The 16,615-nt window shown below is 40.0% G+C and overlaps 1 protein-coding gene across 1 annotated transcript; it reads right to left on the bottom strand.

The window, feature by feature from the left end:
* Nucleotides 1-134: 134 nt before the first annotated feature.
* Nucleotides 135-15,981, bottom strand: LOC306847257 (sperm acrosome membrane-associated protein 4-like). Its single transcript, XM_079381105.1, has 3 exons — nt 15,727-15,981; nt 1,406-1,516; nt 135-1,319 (listed from the first exon to the last, which is right to left on the bottom strand). The coding sequence occupies exons 1-3, from the start codon at nt 15,776-15,778 to the stop codon at nt 1,093-1,095; spliced, it is 390 nt and encodes a 129-aa protein (XP_079237231.1). The 5' UTR covers nt 15,779-15,981; the 3' UTR covers nt 135-1,092.
* Between the last annotated feature and the right edge of the window lie 634 nt (nt 15,982-16,615).

The raw sequence follows: 16,615 nt of genomic DNA, 5'->3' as shown, positions 1-16,615 counted from the left end.
TAATGCTGCCTTGCGCAAGTATTACGTCTTATCAAGCAAGTGAACATTCATCAGTTCATGAATATAGTCAAACAGAACAGGTCTCGTCTGGTCACTGTGACACTCAAGAACAACACACAGACATCAATAACAAACCGCAGGAGATACACACTTTTATTCCAATTTTATTGTTCTACGATTTGCAATTTATACACACATTATGATGGCAACTAAAACAGGTCCTTTGTCAAAGCAGGCCACAGCGTTCTGTGGACACTACTGATGGCAGACCTCCAGAAAAACATTCATTCTTGCCCTTTACATACATTTATTTCTATAAAGAATGTCATCTTTAACTGAAGACTTAAACAAATGAACACAATATAAAACACCAAATTTGACAAAAATGGCTTTTATAAACCTTATCTTTGAATATGAAGAATGCCCTGTGTAAATTAATAGGCATGTACAATACAATGGATACAAACCCCAACATTTAAACTAAATGATTTCATAAGCATCATTCATGCAGTTATGATTTGACAGCCAAACCCTCTGGTCTTATTAGGAGACCATGTATTATAAATGAAATGCAGACATAAAATAAAATAATAAAAATACACAGCAAACTGCTATCAAAAAAGGTTTATTTAGGGTATTATTATAATTTTTATTATTATTAAGGGTATCATTCAAACGTCCCTAAAGAATGGTAAAATAATCAGTTTGATTGAAAGCTGACGTGTGTGTGTGTGTGTGTGTGTGTGTAATTGTATGTAAAAAACCTAGCTGTGTATTGCAGGTTTTAATGAATGTTAGTTGGATGAAGTGCTTATCTATAGCCAGAATGCTTTTCATTGCTGACAGTAAATGAGTTCCTGCTACATGTTTCTATTTAGAAAAATGTTAAATTGATGGTATGTTGAATTTATCACTACTTGGCAATCTACTTAAAACTTTTCATATTCCAGTGTCCTATTGTGAGTAATCATTCGATAAGTTGTTTTGAAACAAATTAATGTGGCTTGTTTAGTATGCATGATTTGCTCAGTGTTGTTGTGTATATATATTGTGTGTGTGTGTGTGTGTGTGAGAGAGCTGAAACAATCCACCTCAAATGAGGAATTTGACCATGAACATGGAGCTTATGGTAGCGAAGGCCATGCTGACGGCAGACACGTGGAAGTGTCCCGGAGCTGAGTTGCACAGGTCAGTAGAGCAGCACGTCTTCGTCATCTCGTATACCTTGGAGCTTGAGTTGGACGGGAAATTCACCTTTTCACTTAAGTTGCATTTGGCCACTTCAAGACATCCCTTTTTCTTAATATTCATGAATCCAGCTGAAATAGAGATGCAAGTAAAACAGATTAAGCTTTAAAATCCCATAAAAAAGGTGTTCAATGGCTTTTGAAGGGCATTAACTCACCAGCTTTCCCTACTCCGCTGTAGCAGTGCTCACCAGCATCACACATCTTTTTGGCTGTGAAGCAAAGATTCCAGAAACCCACTTTACACTCAAAACACTGCAGCGCCTGACCTGAGAGAGAAAAGATTCATGGAAAATTTAACCTGTCAGTAACAAGGTACCCATCATGAAATTTATTCAAATCTTACGAAAAAGGCACAGACGTTTGTGCAGTATAAAAAGCAATACACAGTTATTGAGTGGCCTGTTTCGCATGTTTCTCACACAGATCAAATAAGGAACATAAGTAAAATTTTCAACATTTCTCAACAACCCTTTCACCTCTCTGTGTGTGAAGCACCTGAAATATTCACGTAATAAGAGGAAAAAACACTATAACACCTTGCTGTACTGGTCTGGTTTCTTTGGGACAATCCACATCTGTGCTAAATGCGGATGGATGAAGAATTGCACATGTATACATTTAAGTATGTAGTCAAGAGTTCATCTACAATATTAGTTCAGTCCAAAATACAGAAAGTGTGTTTCTAAATGTTTACTTTTGTAACACATCGATTGAGTGAGTGAGGAAATGTTGACAGAATTCATTTCTGAATGAGATAACATTTTAAGGTTGCATACTTTGATACCTGGAACACATGCAAAACCATAGTGTAATGGATTTTATACTGTACAAACTAATTACTATCCCCCCACACCTAAACCTATCCCTCACAGAAACCTTTCTGCTGTTTTAGATAAGTTTAGTATATTTAATAAGCCAAGTGTCCTCATACAAACATTTGTGTCCTCATAAACCATGTAAACCTGTACACACCCACACACACATGCAGAAACTGAATATAGCTGACAGTCTTACAAAAGAAAAGAAAAATCTCCATGGACTGGTTTCGGCCACACCCTGGGTGGAAGCTAAAGCCTTTTAAGGATCAAGGATTACGTGAGTGACCCGTCCTTTCCACCACACCCACCCACCCACGTTTATCTGGAGCTATAGTTTTTAGTTTTTTAAATAACAACTACAGACTAACCACTAAATAGACAAAAATATTATTTACCTATATTTAGTACATTTACATTTAGTCATTTGGCAGACGCTTTTATCCAAAGCGACTTACAATTGGGGAATACAAGAAGCGATTCATCTTGAAGAGGCAATCAGACAGAGGAAGTGCTCGTAACACCAAGTCTCAGTCATTGTTCAAATAAGTACAAGCTAGTAAGCGGAGAGAAATTTTTTTTTTTTTTTTTTTTTTGAGTTTAGGATGAAGTCAAGTACTGCCGAAAGAGATGAGTTTTCAGTTGTTGCTTGAAGATTGCCAGGGATCCGGCGTTCCAGATAGGGGTGGGAAGATTATTCCACCAGCCAAGTAATTAGTAATCATTTTGATCTTTGAGGACATTTTTTTTTTTGTAATCTTTTTAATTCTGGAAACAATTTTTGACCTAACCTACAGCTACGCACACATACACATTCAACTTTACACAATGAAAACATACAGCAAACGCTCCATATTGTGTACTCAAGAATTCCAGTCACAGTTAACTAACACGGTTCTGAAACATGAAGCAGTTAAAGAAAACCATTCAAGATTGCCAACACAGGGCAAACAAGGTGAAGAGGTTAATTGTTTGAGCCATTAAATTCTCTCATCCACCACTTTGTTACACAATGAGTAACTATTAACTGAGATTAATAAAAATAATTTCTCATTCTCCATGCATGATGATTCAGGTGTGCTTCAGGTTTATTTTTAGTTTTGTAAGATCTGGGCAAGCAGTAACCTGACTTTGTGATAGTTCAGTTAATTATGGTGTCCGTCCCTGTTTTCATAAATCCCTGCTGAGCCTGTTTTCCACCGGATCATCTGATCTTCTTTAGAGCAGGCTGTAGGGTGGGTGGAGGTTACAGAGACATTGACACACAAAGTTGCTTGATAATGTTCAGAACAAATAGTCCTTTGGTTACCAACTCAGCGGCTGCTGAGACAGCGGCATACCTTCAAGATTCCAAGTTTCAATACGGAAAATTAAAGCCATGGAAAATGTGTCGGCAAGCGGTTTTCCACAGTGACTCAGTTTTGTGTTAAACGTTACCTGGCTTGTTTGTAACTGTTCACAGATACGGCTAAAGAACACAGAGCGCTTTTGGAAAATTTATGTTTACTAAAACACTAATTACATTTCACACAAAAAATATACAGTACTAGGTGAAACCGTTCGTCTTCAGTACAGATTATCTTGCAACTGCTATATATGTGTGTGTTTGAGAGAGAGTGACCTTGGACCAAAAAAAACTGTCATAAGGGTCAATTTTTTAAAAACATAATAAGCTGAATAAATAATCTTTCCATTGATGTATGGTTTGTTAGGATAGGACAATATTTGTCTGAGATACAACTATTTGAAAAACTGGAATCTGAGGGAGCAAAAAAATCTAAATATTGAGAAAATCTCCTTTAAAGTTGTTCAAATGAAGTTCTTAGCAATGCATATTACTAATCAAAAATGAAGTTTTGATATATTTACGGTAGGAAATTTACTAAATATCTTCATGGAACATGATCTTAATATCCTAATGATTTTTGTTATAAAAGAGAAATGTATAATTTTGATCCATACAATGTATTGTTGGCTATTGTTACAAATATACCTGTGTTACTCATGACTGCTTTTGTGCTGCAGGGTCACATGTATATATATATATATATACATATGAAAATAACAGTTTGAGCCTAAGAGAAAGAAGCGTGACTTGTGTGATGACATGTATACTGAGGTATGTGAAAGAGTTGCAGATAAGATCAGAATGCAGAGTGATTGAAAGCGTGTCGCCCCAGGCTGGGCCTGAAGGTGCTGCTTGCATTTCAGAAGCTGAACGCTATGAGAAACATCAGACAACAGATTTATTAGCATTTTTACATAGCAATGAGGGGAAGGAGACTGGTTCGTTAATTATACAATATTTATCAAATATGAATAAATGCCATACAATTAATTTGTTCATTATATAATTAGATATTTAAGTAAGAGAATACAGCATATATTGACAGGAACTCTGTTTAACAAATAAGTGCACACGTTCTACTCTTTGATGACTGGATTGGGAAAGCGACCCAAACTTAGTTTTGTAGTGATTTTATGTTATTGTTAAGAGCAGGTGTGTCCAGTCCTGGTCCTGGAGCTCTATCTACCTGTAGAGCCCGGAACTGACACACCTGTCTCTAATGATCACGTGCTCATGAAGATCTTAATTGGATGGCTTGTGTTTGAACAGGGTTATGGTGCGTTCAAGTCATGTCGGATAGATCGTATTTACAAGTTGAACGCACATGAACGCCACCACAAAGTCATTATTACGAGTGGGAAACTCCACATTTTCGTTTAAGCCCCGAGTTTCCGAGTTGGGTGCGTGTCAGTGAGGAAATGTGTCGGATGCAATGGAGGCAGCCAAAGATTAAGATATGCAGCATCGGTGAAGTTGTTCAAATTACAATTATTATTTTTGTAATGTATAATAAAACGAAGTTACACAAAACATTGTATTGTTGTATAATTATAATACAATATATAATTATTCAGTTTACATCACCTTCATAAATTACAATAAAAACGGAAAAAAGGAAAAACGCAATGAAGCACATATTCTTCACATGTAGAGTAAAATCGCCATCTTTTTCCGACCAAAGTGACTTGATAAAGTCGTAATAATGACTTGTCAGCTGTGGTGGACGAAGTACACAAATCAAGTACTTGAGTAAAAGTACAGATACGTATTATAAAATATTACTCCTGTAAAAGTAAAAGTACTGCTTTTTCAATTTTACTCGAGTGAAAGTACAAAAGTACTCATTTTTTTTATGTACTTAGCCTAAGTAAAAAAGTACTGATAGATAGATTTATTTTGCAATTTTATATAGACTACTTACTTGATTTAATTTTATATTAACACATATTTTTATAATCCTGTTGCTCAAAATACCTGTGATTTTCCCAAAATAACCACTATATGGAGTCAAGAGATATATTTTGTTGTTGATATGGACTATGTTGATGAGAGTGATGTAGTCATGTTCACTGTGAAGCTTACATTGTGATGTACCTGAGAGAAAACTGATCTGACCGTCTAATTTTCACCAGTAAGAAAAAAGTGTTTTAAAGCGTGTTGTTTTGCAGAATGTCACATATGACACGAGAATTAGGCTGAAGTTAGGAAGAACATTTTAAGGAAAATATAATTATATTTTCATAATGATTTTGTTTTCTTCTCAAACCTTGTCTGTGGTGTAAAAACACCCCTGTCCAAATGCCCCCAGAGGGCATCACTTCCCACTCTGATAATTACTGTAGTTGCCATGTTCTGTTCCCTCAGATGTAATCTGTCTAGGTGGTCGAATAAAAATATTTGGACTTTATATCTAAACATTTCCTCAACTTAGCACCAGCAAGCTTGTTAGCTAGACAGTTAGCATCAGCTAACAATATTTACTTATTTTCAGTATGGTTATGAATAAACATTCATATCTGTCTACTCGGTTAGATGATCTAAACAATATAAAAATGTATACTGTTGATAAACAATATAAAACATAGGGCTAGATGCGTAGCATTTTAATAAAAGTGCTAACGTTACAGCAGCGGGGAATATGAACGTGCATGAGTTATTTTATTTAATCTGTGTTATTTTAATGTTTAGTTTTTTGACCTAAAACATAGAGACACTGTCATTGATCTGTTTGCATTCAAGCATTTCAGTGGGCTTAAATAGATCACCCTTTCTAGCAGATTTGACCTAAATATGATTTTCAGTTACAATAATTAATCCTAAAATTCGACATTAGTAACTTACTTTTCACTCACAAGATCTCCAGTGTTTACTTCGAAGTTCAGTTCACTGGAGACTCGCTCTAAACGGATCATTTGAATCAGTGAGTTGAGTTCACTGGAGACTCGCTCTAAACGGATCATTTGAATCAGTGAGTTGAGTTCACTGGAGACTCGCTCTAAACGGATCATTTGAATCAGTGAGTTCAGTTCACTGGAGACTCGCTCTAAACGGATCATTTGAATCAGTGAGTTGAGTTCACTGGAGACTCGCTCTAAACGGATCATTTGAATCAGTGAGTTGAGTTCACTGGAGACTCGCTCTAAACGGATCATTTGAATCAGTGAGTTCAGTTCACTGGAGACTCGCTCTAAACGGATCATTAGAATCAGTGAGTTGAGTTCACTGGAGACTCGCTCTAAACGGATCATTTGAATCAGTGAGTTGAGTTCACTGGAGACTCGCTCTAAACGGATCATTTGAATCAGTGAGTTGAGTTCACTGGAGACTCGCTCTAAACGGATCATTTGAATCAGTGAGTTCAGTTCACTGGAGACTCGCTCTAAACGGATCATTTGAATCAGTGAGTTGAGTTCACTGGAGACTCGCTCTAAACGGATCATTTGAATCAGTGAGTTGAGTTCACTGGAGACTCGCTCTAAACGGATCATTTGAATCAGTGAGTTCAGTTCACTGGAGACTCGCTCTAAACGGATCATTAGAATCAGTGAGTTGAGTTCACTGGAGACTCGCTCTAAACGGATCATTTGAATCAGTGAGTTGAGTTCACTGGAGACTCGCTCTAAACGGATCATTTGAATCAGTGAGTTGAGTTCACTGGAGACTCGCTCTAAACGGATCATTTGAATCAGTGAGTTCAGTTCACTGGAGACTCGCTCTAAACGGATCATTTGAATCAGTGAGTTGAGTTCACTGGAGACTCGCTCTAAACAGATCATTTGAATCAGTGAGTTCAGTTCACTGGAGACTCGCTCTAAACGGATCATTTGAATCAGTGAGTTCAGTTCACTGGAGACTCGCTCTAAACGGATCATTTGAATCAGTGAGTTCAGTTCACTGGAGACTCGCTCTAAACGGTTCATTTGAATCTGCTGGTCTTTCAAAGAGGGGAAGCTCATTTTCGGCCTACATCATAAAAATTGTCCATTTATTTATACGTAAATTCTGCCATCGTGTGCAGTTTTCTAGCTGGCTAGTTCACCGCCTAGCCTACTGTATGAATGAATGAATGAACAAACGATGTAAAAAACATATTAAACTCGACGGAGGAAATGTGGGAATTAGGTTAAACTGAAACATGGAATGTGGTGTATAATTGTATGAAATGTATAATGAAAATTGGCCAGCAATTTCGCCAAGCAAATACCAAGAAATAGGTTGCAGCAGTTTGTCTTTTGACTACACTTGCAAAGTCCACTATGGGACTGAGCTCGAATCAGTGTTGCCAACTTCTTTCCATGGAAAGTAGCTAAGCCAGTTTGAAAAGTCGCTAAATGTCGCCAGATGACGTCATGCGCTAATTAGCATATTCATTACGTCATCGCGTCATATTGCCTTTTACATTTGTTTGTCTCTCTGTGCTCATACTGTATTTTAATGCAGCCAAATTCTCAATAAAACTGTTTTCCTTTATATATTTTACTGTTTATGTTGTCAGTCAACGGGATAAATATGAAATAGTGACTGAAACGCAGCCCTTTAAGAATACATAACCAGCTCTCCCTCCCAAGAAGTTAGTATGCACAAAAATCCTAATTTATAATCGAGCCGTCGTCTGATGAAATCAAATAATACACACAAGATAAGACAAGACAATTCCTGTGCTGTGATTTCGGCTATATTTGCATGTAAAATTAGAGAAGCAACAGAATATCTATTTGAACTGAACGCGCTGCTCCTCTCAGCCGCTCACTGAACAGAGAAAGAGGTGCGTGCGCGCTGACCTCGCGTCGTTGCGGCAGTACCAGCGATCACAGAGACTCGCTAAGGTTTGTCAAAGAAGTCGCTAGATTTGTCGCTAGTCACTTTTGGGGAAAAAGGTCGCTAGGGTGGTCTGAAAAGTCGCTAGGGTGGTCTGAAAAGTCGCTAAGTTGGCAACACTGGCTCGAATAGCTTCAGCATCAGCGACTTCTTATAGGACACAATCGCTGTCAATCAAAAGGAGATGCAGTCTTTCGACAAACCCTCCAATCATCACGCAGAAGCCCAGAGTCCAGCCCCGCCCGCTGAGCGTCCGGGGGCGGGACATAATTGCAGCATTTATCCAATGACCGTCTAGTTTTGAAGCACTGAAAAAAACTGTTCAAAGCAGCCCCATTGAAGTCAATGGACGCTGGGCTTCAACAGGCAAATACACTGATGATACGGGAATATATGAGAAGGAAATCGAGTCACCTGCTATATGTAGCTGATTTTGAACGAACTCGTCTCTGAGAGGAACGTGTTCTAATGCATTTTTTATCAATAAAATGTTAACACAATAGTACATGTTTGACCATAATTTTTTTGACATTATAGGGGAAGTCGAGCTTCCCTTGCAGTCTTAAAGAAATCCCCACTGATGTGAATCAGTGAGTTGAGTTCACTGGAGACTCGCTCTAAACGGATCATTTGAATCAGTCAGTTCAGTTCACTGGAGACTCGCTCTAAACGGATCATTTGAATCAGTGAGTTGAGTTCACTGGAGACTCGCTCTAAACGGATCATTTGAATCAGTGAGTTCAGTTCACTGGAGACTCGCTCTAAACGGTTCATTTGAATCAGTCAGTTCAGTTCACTGGAGACTCGCTCTAAACGGATCATTTGAATCAGTGAGTTCAGTTCACTGGAGACTCGCTCTAAACGGATCATTTGAATCAGTGAGTTCAGTTCACTGGAGACTCGCTCTAAACGGTTCATTTGAATCAGTCAGTTCAGTTCACTGGAGACTCGCTCTAAACGGTTCATTTGAATCAGTGAGTTCAGTTCACTGGAGTCTCGCTCTAAACGGATCATTTGAATCAGTGAGATGAGTTCACTGGAGACTCGCTCTAAACGGATCATTTGAATCAGTGAGTTCAGTTCACTGGAGACTCGCTCTAAACGGTTCATTTGAATCAGTGAGTTCAGTTCACTGGAGACTCGCTCTAAACGGATCATTTGAATCAGTGAGTTGTCGACTCGAGAACAGCTGCAATCGGATCAGTCCAATTCGTGAAGGAATCGTTTGTTGTGATTTGCGAACCGATTTAACAGGTTCATTAAAAATAATCCGTTTGTTCATTAATTCCATTCAGCGTCTTGGAGCTCGTGATATATTATAACGATGTGTTTTATGAAATGCAGAGAAGTAAAAAGTACGATCTTATGCTTTGGAATGTAGTGAAGTAAAAGTAAAAGTTACTCAAAATAAAACGACTCAAGTAAAGTACAGATACTTGAAAAATGTACATAAGTACAGTAACGAAGTAAAGCTACTTCGTTACTGACCACCACTGCTTGTCAGCTGGTGAGTACGAACGTCCCAGCATGGTGTTATTTTACTGCCAAATGTCGAGAGCGCATTTTTGTAGTGCGAAAGTAGATTAATATAATTTACATTTACATTTGTGCATTTTGCAGACGCTTTTATCCAAAGCGACTTACATTGCATTCAAGTTACAGTTTTTACATTTTATCAGCTCTTGCACGAATGCACGAATCTCCCCGCTGGCACGCGGATTTCCTTAAAACCTTGAAAAATAAGTTACTAGGGTAGTGCAACAAATGGCTAAATCGGCAACACTGCAGGCTAACTGGACATTCCAGCATGTCCAGCTAAAAATCTCAAGCCACTTTTCCGTGGCCTACAGCAGCAGAAACAAGCACGAGGCTGCCTACGCTTGCAACACAAGCCCACACATCTCAGTCTTTTTCCTCCCGCTACTAATAACCCCTTTTTTCTTTTTCAGCAGCCTCCAGCTCCAGTGGTAGACACTAGCGTGAGGCTACCTCCACTAGACTCCTCATGCGGAGTGTGCTGTGGCTTGGGGTCCCCGGGATGAGTTGGGAACCACTGGTCTATATGCCACCGTGCGATCTTATCCTCGTTCGGCTAAAACAAGTTACTAGGGTAGTGCAAGTTACTCTTTTTATCTTGTCTTCACTTGTCCGACTCAGTGAGCCTGATCTCCTGACGGACGCCGGTGAGAGCTATCCCGGCCAGACAACCTTACCTTTTCAAGTCCCACGCTCGGCAAGGCTTACCCGTCTGACATAGTGAGTATTGTGCTCCCGTCGGGCGTCGGCCTCCCAGCCAGACAGACTTACATTTTCTGTCCGCTCACGCCACAATATCAAACCCTCGTCGAAAGCCACATACCCGGTCGGTCAAGCAATTAGCTTTCAGTCCACCACCGGCGAGGCTTAACCATCCGACTCGCGAGTATTGATCTCCCGTCGGATGTCACGAGAACCTCCCAGCCGGACAACCTCACCTTTTCCTCCTACGTCAGCGCTGCTGGCCCATCAAACGGGTGAGCACGCCCACCAGTTGGATGACGGCTAAGGGTCCCAACCAAACTTTACCTTTCTGTCTTTACCTGTTCGACACAGTGAGTCTTGATCTCCTGTCGGACGCCAGCGAGAGCCTCCCGGCCAGACAACCTCACCTTTTCAAGTCCCAAGCTGGAGATGCTTACCCGTCCAACACAGTGGGTATTGTGCTCCCGTCGGGCATCGGCGAGAGCCTCACAGCCAGACAACTTACCGCTTCTTCCTACGGTCGGCGAGACCGACCCGTTAGACTCGGTGAGTATTGGCCTCCCGTAGAGCGTCGGCGTCAGTCTTGGCCACCCACCTAATTTTCCATCCGACGGGTGACGAGGCCTAACCTTCAGTTGCTACAGGTCTCGTCCACCCGCCAAACACCGTCCAACTGTCTCTTCTAGCCTCACACCTTTTCCCCCCGCCTGGCGAGGCTTCGATGCTCTGTGAGTCTCAATCTCCCATCGGATGCTGCGAGAGCCCTCCCAGTTCCGGGTTTTCCCTTCTCCCTACTCGTCGGCGAGGCTATCCGTCTGACATCATAGTCTTGATCTCGTGTCAGTCGTTGACGCTGGTCTCCCGGTGGGCTCCTATGCTTGCCGCCCGCAAGTGAGGCTCATCCATTCGATTGTTGTGAGTCTTGATCTCCCGTCGGATGTCGCGAGAGTGCCCTTGCCGGGCGTCCCAAACTCTTTTTATCTGCCAAGCCGATGGGACCCACTTGTCCGACGTTGGAGTATTGAGCTCAAGCTGGAGGCTTCATGGGCCCCCACGGCCAGACAACCGTCCTCTGTCCTCTGATTAGCAGGGGCTTACGGCCAGTAGAGCCCGTACGCCGACTCAGTGAACTATCCCACTGCAGGCAACTCAGGTCCTCCTGGTCCGGGCCTTAACCACGCTGCTCCTCCAGCAGGACTCACCCATCCCAACGTGATGAGCACACCGTTGAGCTTCGGTTCGAGCCCTCCCCGACCGGTCGCCCTAAACCACGCAGTTCACACCATCGACCGGTGGGGCCTAACCATGCATGCCAATACGCTCCCTCAGAGCTCATAGGCTCCCCCGGCCCTGCAATAATGGCCACTCCTCGTAACTAGCTCCCGCCAGATCTCTAGTGCGTATTTTGGGGGGAATCTAGCTGTCCTACACCCATTGCCCTTTGGGGGATACTCTGGGATCGGGCCATTCCCGAGCTCAGAGCCCTTCCCCTGGACAGCACGCCAACTACGTATTAACATACTCGCCAAATACGCATTACGTAATTCGTGCTAAATATATGTAAGTGTGAACTCGTGAAATTATGTTTTATTAACAAAGTTCGGGAGGAGCACGTCAGATACTTAGCCTAATTAAACACAAGTGGCACGTAATCAAGTCAATCAACTCATAGATATAAATACAGCTAACATACCTCCACTCATTTGACGGTGACTATCAGCATCCCTCCACCACCCCTTCTCCACCAATATCACTAAGTTCTCACCATACTACGGGGGGGATACTCTGGGTTCGGGGCATTCCCGAGCTCAGAGCCCTTCCCCAGGACAGCACGCCAACTACGTATTACCATACTCGCCAAATACGCATTACGTAACTTGTGCTAAATATATGTAAGTGTGAACTCGTGAAATATGTATTTATACCGATTTCATCAGGTTCTGAAAATTCTTCGTTGAACAGAACAGGGTGTTCAACGCACCACCGTTTCCATTTAATAAACGCTTTGCACCGTTTTTAGGGGCTTATCGTATTTTAGGGTTATGGGGGTGGTGATGGCGCAGTGGATAAGACACATGCCTTTGGTGTAAGAGACCCGGGTTCGAATCCACTGTGAGACACCAATGTGTCCCTGAGCAAGACACTTAACCCCTAGTTGCTCCAGAGGCGTGCGACCTCTGACATATAAGCGATGGGTTCTATTTACACTAAGTGCAAATAGCAATAGATGCTATTTACACTATGTTAAAATAGCAAGATTTTCTGCTATTTATACTACTTATTGCAAATAGTGGCAATTATCTGCACCTCAGTATTTTAGTACATTATAAAACAGTACGCAATAATAACGTACTGAGTGTAAATTATAATTTTAATTCAAATTTATTAAATGGATGCCACCTTATTGGGACAATAAAGCCCTCCCTACACCTACCCTAACCCTACCCGATACTTTATTTTCAACTTTTTGATTATTTCCTTATTTTTATTGAAAATAAATGCCTTTCGGATGTGATATGAGATTTAAAAAGGGAGAAAAAAATGTTTGGCAAAAGGTGGGCTCGAACTCGGGTCGCTCGCATCAGAAAGCATACGCTTTACCATCTACGCCACTGAAACTAATGTTGAACTAGCTTCTTTTTTTATTGTTGACTAACCCAATCACACGTTAGTGGGCGGAGTTAGTGTAAATAGCCTTTGCCAACAAGATGGGCTATTTGCACTTAGTGTAAATAGACACTCCGAAATTTATATTACATACGACGACATGTTTACAGGATAATTGCCTTTATTTTCGTTAAATACAGTTTTTAATACAACATATTTTTGTTTTGACCGTTTAAACAACAAACTTAGCTGTAAACTTTTAAACTGCTTGATTTGTGTTTAAACGCCTATGTGAAAAAGCTTATTCTGGTGAGTACTAAATGTAACATGCAATTTAAAATATTATTTTTTCCCCCGGCTATTATTAATATCTTGCAGATTCTGCAAGTTGAATGTAAACTTATGACTTAAAAATTTGTGGAGCGTGTGTCACAAATAAAGCGAAAATTAAATGAAAAGTCAAATCTATTGCAGCATTCAATTTAGATCTGTGCATGGTGCATTTCTTTTCAAGAGTTTTTACAGCGTTTCGCATTATAACCAATCACACGATTCTGTTGATTTTGGCCAGTCAGAGTCTGAAGAGTCTCCTCATCGCTGGAGTGTTGGTCATAGCATACAGCATCACTGATTATAACTGGAGCTTTTAGAGTGCTTACACTCATGCTAGACTCTGTGATTATTATTTGATAATGTAAATGTTCTTTTCTTGCTTGCTGTATAATTTGTTGGTTGTTTGAATAACCGTGGTGGTGTTATAATTAGAAACTTAAAATGTCTTTTTTATTAAACCTGTGATCATCAGGTTAAATACAAATTCAGTCTTAAAATATATTGTAACATAAATGGTACTTGACTAAAAGGACAAAAAGGAGTTTATGATGTGTGTGTAGTTAATGATTAGGCTAGTGGTTTGAGCTCGTTTGACTAGAAACTATAGCACGGTAAAAGAGCTGTTATATATGATTGTCTTGAGGAATGAAAAAGCTTCGGAAAATGGCTCATAAAAAGGACGAGGACGTGAATGCTTTCACAAGTCGGAATCTAAAATGACGGTAATATGGCGAGAACATTTCACATGAAATTCTGTCAGTCAGCAAGAAAAATACAACCAGAACTATCTCTGGTCATTGTAAATACAACTAATTTAATGTTTTTTTTTTTTTTTTTAGATTGTGTGCAATCACAAAAAAACAAGTATCCTGTCCTGTGGATGATCGAGGAGCACAAGAAGAATCTGGAGGGGCATAGAAAGCCTGAGTTATATCAGCCCAGTCTGCTCTGTAACGTTACGCAGAGTCAGATTTTTTTGCACATTAATCTGGCAATAAATGTGGCACACCCAGTTTTTCTGATGCACACCCAGAGTCCCGTTTCTGGCTAGACGCTACTGATGCAAACAGTATAAAAACTCTTTTGTGCTTCTTTGTACTATAGTGCATGCTTAAATAGCTTGGAGTGTAGATAATCTTTTTTTTTCTAAAGGGTAAATTGATTGTATTTTTTATCTGATAACTAAACCAACAGCGCCCGCTGTTATAAACACTCGCTGTATCGTTATAATGAATGTTATTTTGAACCCATTTTTCCATGAGGATGATAATCCCTCAGTTTGAATGAGCTATAAATCTTCCGTCGTGTTCCATTTTTATCTGCGAGGAAAATAATGCATCGCTTGGTATTTTAAGGTGGCATTTGGTTTCACAAGAATATCTGAGGGCTAATAATTTAAATCCTCTGTAAATCCTCACTTAAAGTTCCCAGATTTGTCTTTACACAGGCACTTAATGTAAATGTAATTTTCTTCCGCATAAAGTTGGTAGGGATAAATCCATCCTTAACCAAATCTCTCTGAATGAGTAGCACTGAAAAAGCCTCAGTGTTTGTTCTAATGGAGTGCAAATGATGAAGTGGCCTAATGTATGGAAATGTTATGTGCTGTTGGGTGCGTGATAATCTGCAGTTAGGCAGATTTTTAGTTGAGACTTTACATGTTTTTTTTTTCTTTTCTCATTTCAGACAAGAAAAGGAGCAAGAACCAAAAAACACAGTGAGATTACATTACATTATCTAAAATGATCCACGATTTTAAAACTACAGAGCGGTGGTCTAAAGTCAAATTGACTGGTTCATCAGTGGGCAAGTTCTTTCACGAACTGGGTGGGTCTCTCTGCCTCAAGCTAACCTGTGTCTCTCTCAAAAACAAGCACACATCTACAAGTGAGTAAGTGCATGAATAAACAGCTTCCCAAAAACAATGTTCTATTAACAGGTTACATTACTGCATTTTTAAGAAGAAAAAAGTTATCAAAATCCAGATTATTCCTTTTCAGAAGCTTGATGTAGACCCAAATCACTAGAAGCAATACCTTAATACTCATATGAGAATTACTCATAAACCACAGACTTCTACATTTAATATGTTCGTGACTCTCAGATCCCTATGTCCCACAATGACTGGAATCATGTGGAATTAAATAGCTCATTCATCACACAAATAAAACAACCAGAAATAACAGATAATTTACAATTACAAATAATCTATCATTCTAGTTGCTATTCGAAGTTACATGCACAGTGTGCACTTATTAAATATCGTTTAGTAGGTTTTGAGTCGAAGGAAAATAATACAAAAACTGTATCTTACCCGCTGCGAAATAAAGCGCAACTGCAAAGATTCCGAGAACGATTTTGTTCATGTTTCGTGTTGTATGTGAGCTGAAGCAGAGGACCGTTAGACTCTCGCCAGACGCTGCTGTGATCCGCTAGATTTATAGATCCACACCCAACGCGCCGCCCGCTACGCTCCAAACAAGGAAACGATGAAGCGCAGCCTGCGGGCACCTGAGTCTCCAGGGCGCGGTGCGCATTGGGCTACATACTCCCAACACACTGCTGTCTCAAAACACTCTCCCACTCAGCCCAGTTTTGTTGTGGGAATGTCAAAATGAGCCTAGAACGTCACCAACGTTAGTCAACTTCATTAAATATTAATATTCGACCAAACGCAGCCGCTGTAGGGGCAGGTGGGTTAGTGCCCCTCCAAAATATTCATCCACTTGAAAACATACAACTAACAAACGATCTTGCAAATGAGTTAGGGGGTTCCTAAAGTTTCCAAAAGTTTAAATAAAACGTTAAAATTAAAATTCATATATTGACTAAATTCTTTTCATTGAACATATTAAATTAAGTTTGAGAAAGTTGTCGGGAGCGCGTGCTGTACTTCGTTTATAGTTTAAGTTTAGCTTTTTAGTTCTGGCGCTTTTATTTAGGCTTCAAAATTCGTCAAAGTTATATTATTTTGTGAAGATTATGTTGGACAATACGTGTATATTTCATGAACTATGATTGAACACTGATCTTATTTTATTTTTTTGGCGATAATCCAGAAGCCTATGGAGAAATCCTATTGTGTTTTTGTCGAGGAAACCAGTCTCAATCTAACAGCCGATCCGTCTACAAAGTGACGTCATAGTCCCCCCACTCTATTCCTCAAAATCAATAAAAACATTCAAATGCAAACTCAGAATATT

The sequence above is a fragment of the Barbus barbus genome (assembly GCF_936440315.1).
Source record: "Barbus barbus genome assembly, chromosome: 27".
NCBI lineage: Eukaryota > Metazoa > Chordata > Actinopteri > Cypriniformes > Cyprinidae > Barbus > Barbus barbus.
This window is presented reverse-complemented; position numbering and strand designations above follow the sequence as displayed.

What these genes read in the sequence shown, in the direction of transcription:
- LOC306847257 (XM_079381105.1), bottom strand. Translation starts at nt 15,778, where the DNA reads ATGAACAAAATCGTTCTCGGAATCTTTGCAGTTGCGCTTTATTTCGCA. An exon ending in TGCGCTTTATTTCGCAGCGG is followed by an intron (nt 1,517 to 15,726) that starts GTAAGATACAGT and finishes TTTCTCTCTCAG; the next exon opens with GTCAGGCGCTGCAGTGTTTT. An exon ending in CAGCGGAGTAGGGAAAGCTG is followed by an intron (nt 1,320 to 1,405) that starts GTGAGTTAATGC and finishes TCTCTATTTCAG; the next exon opens with CTGGATTCATGAATATTAAG.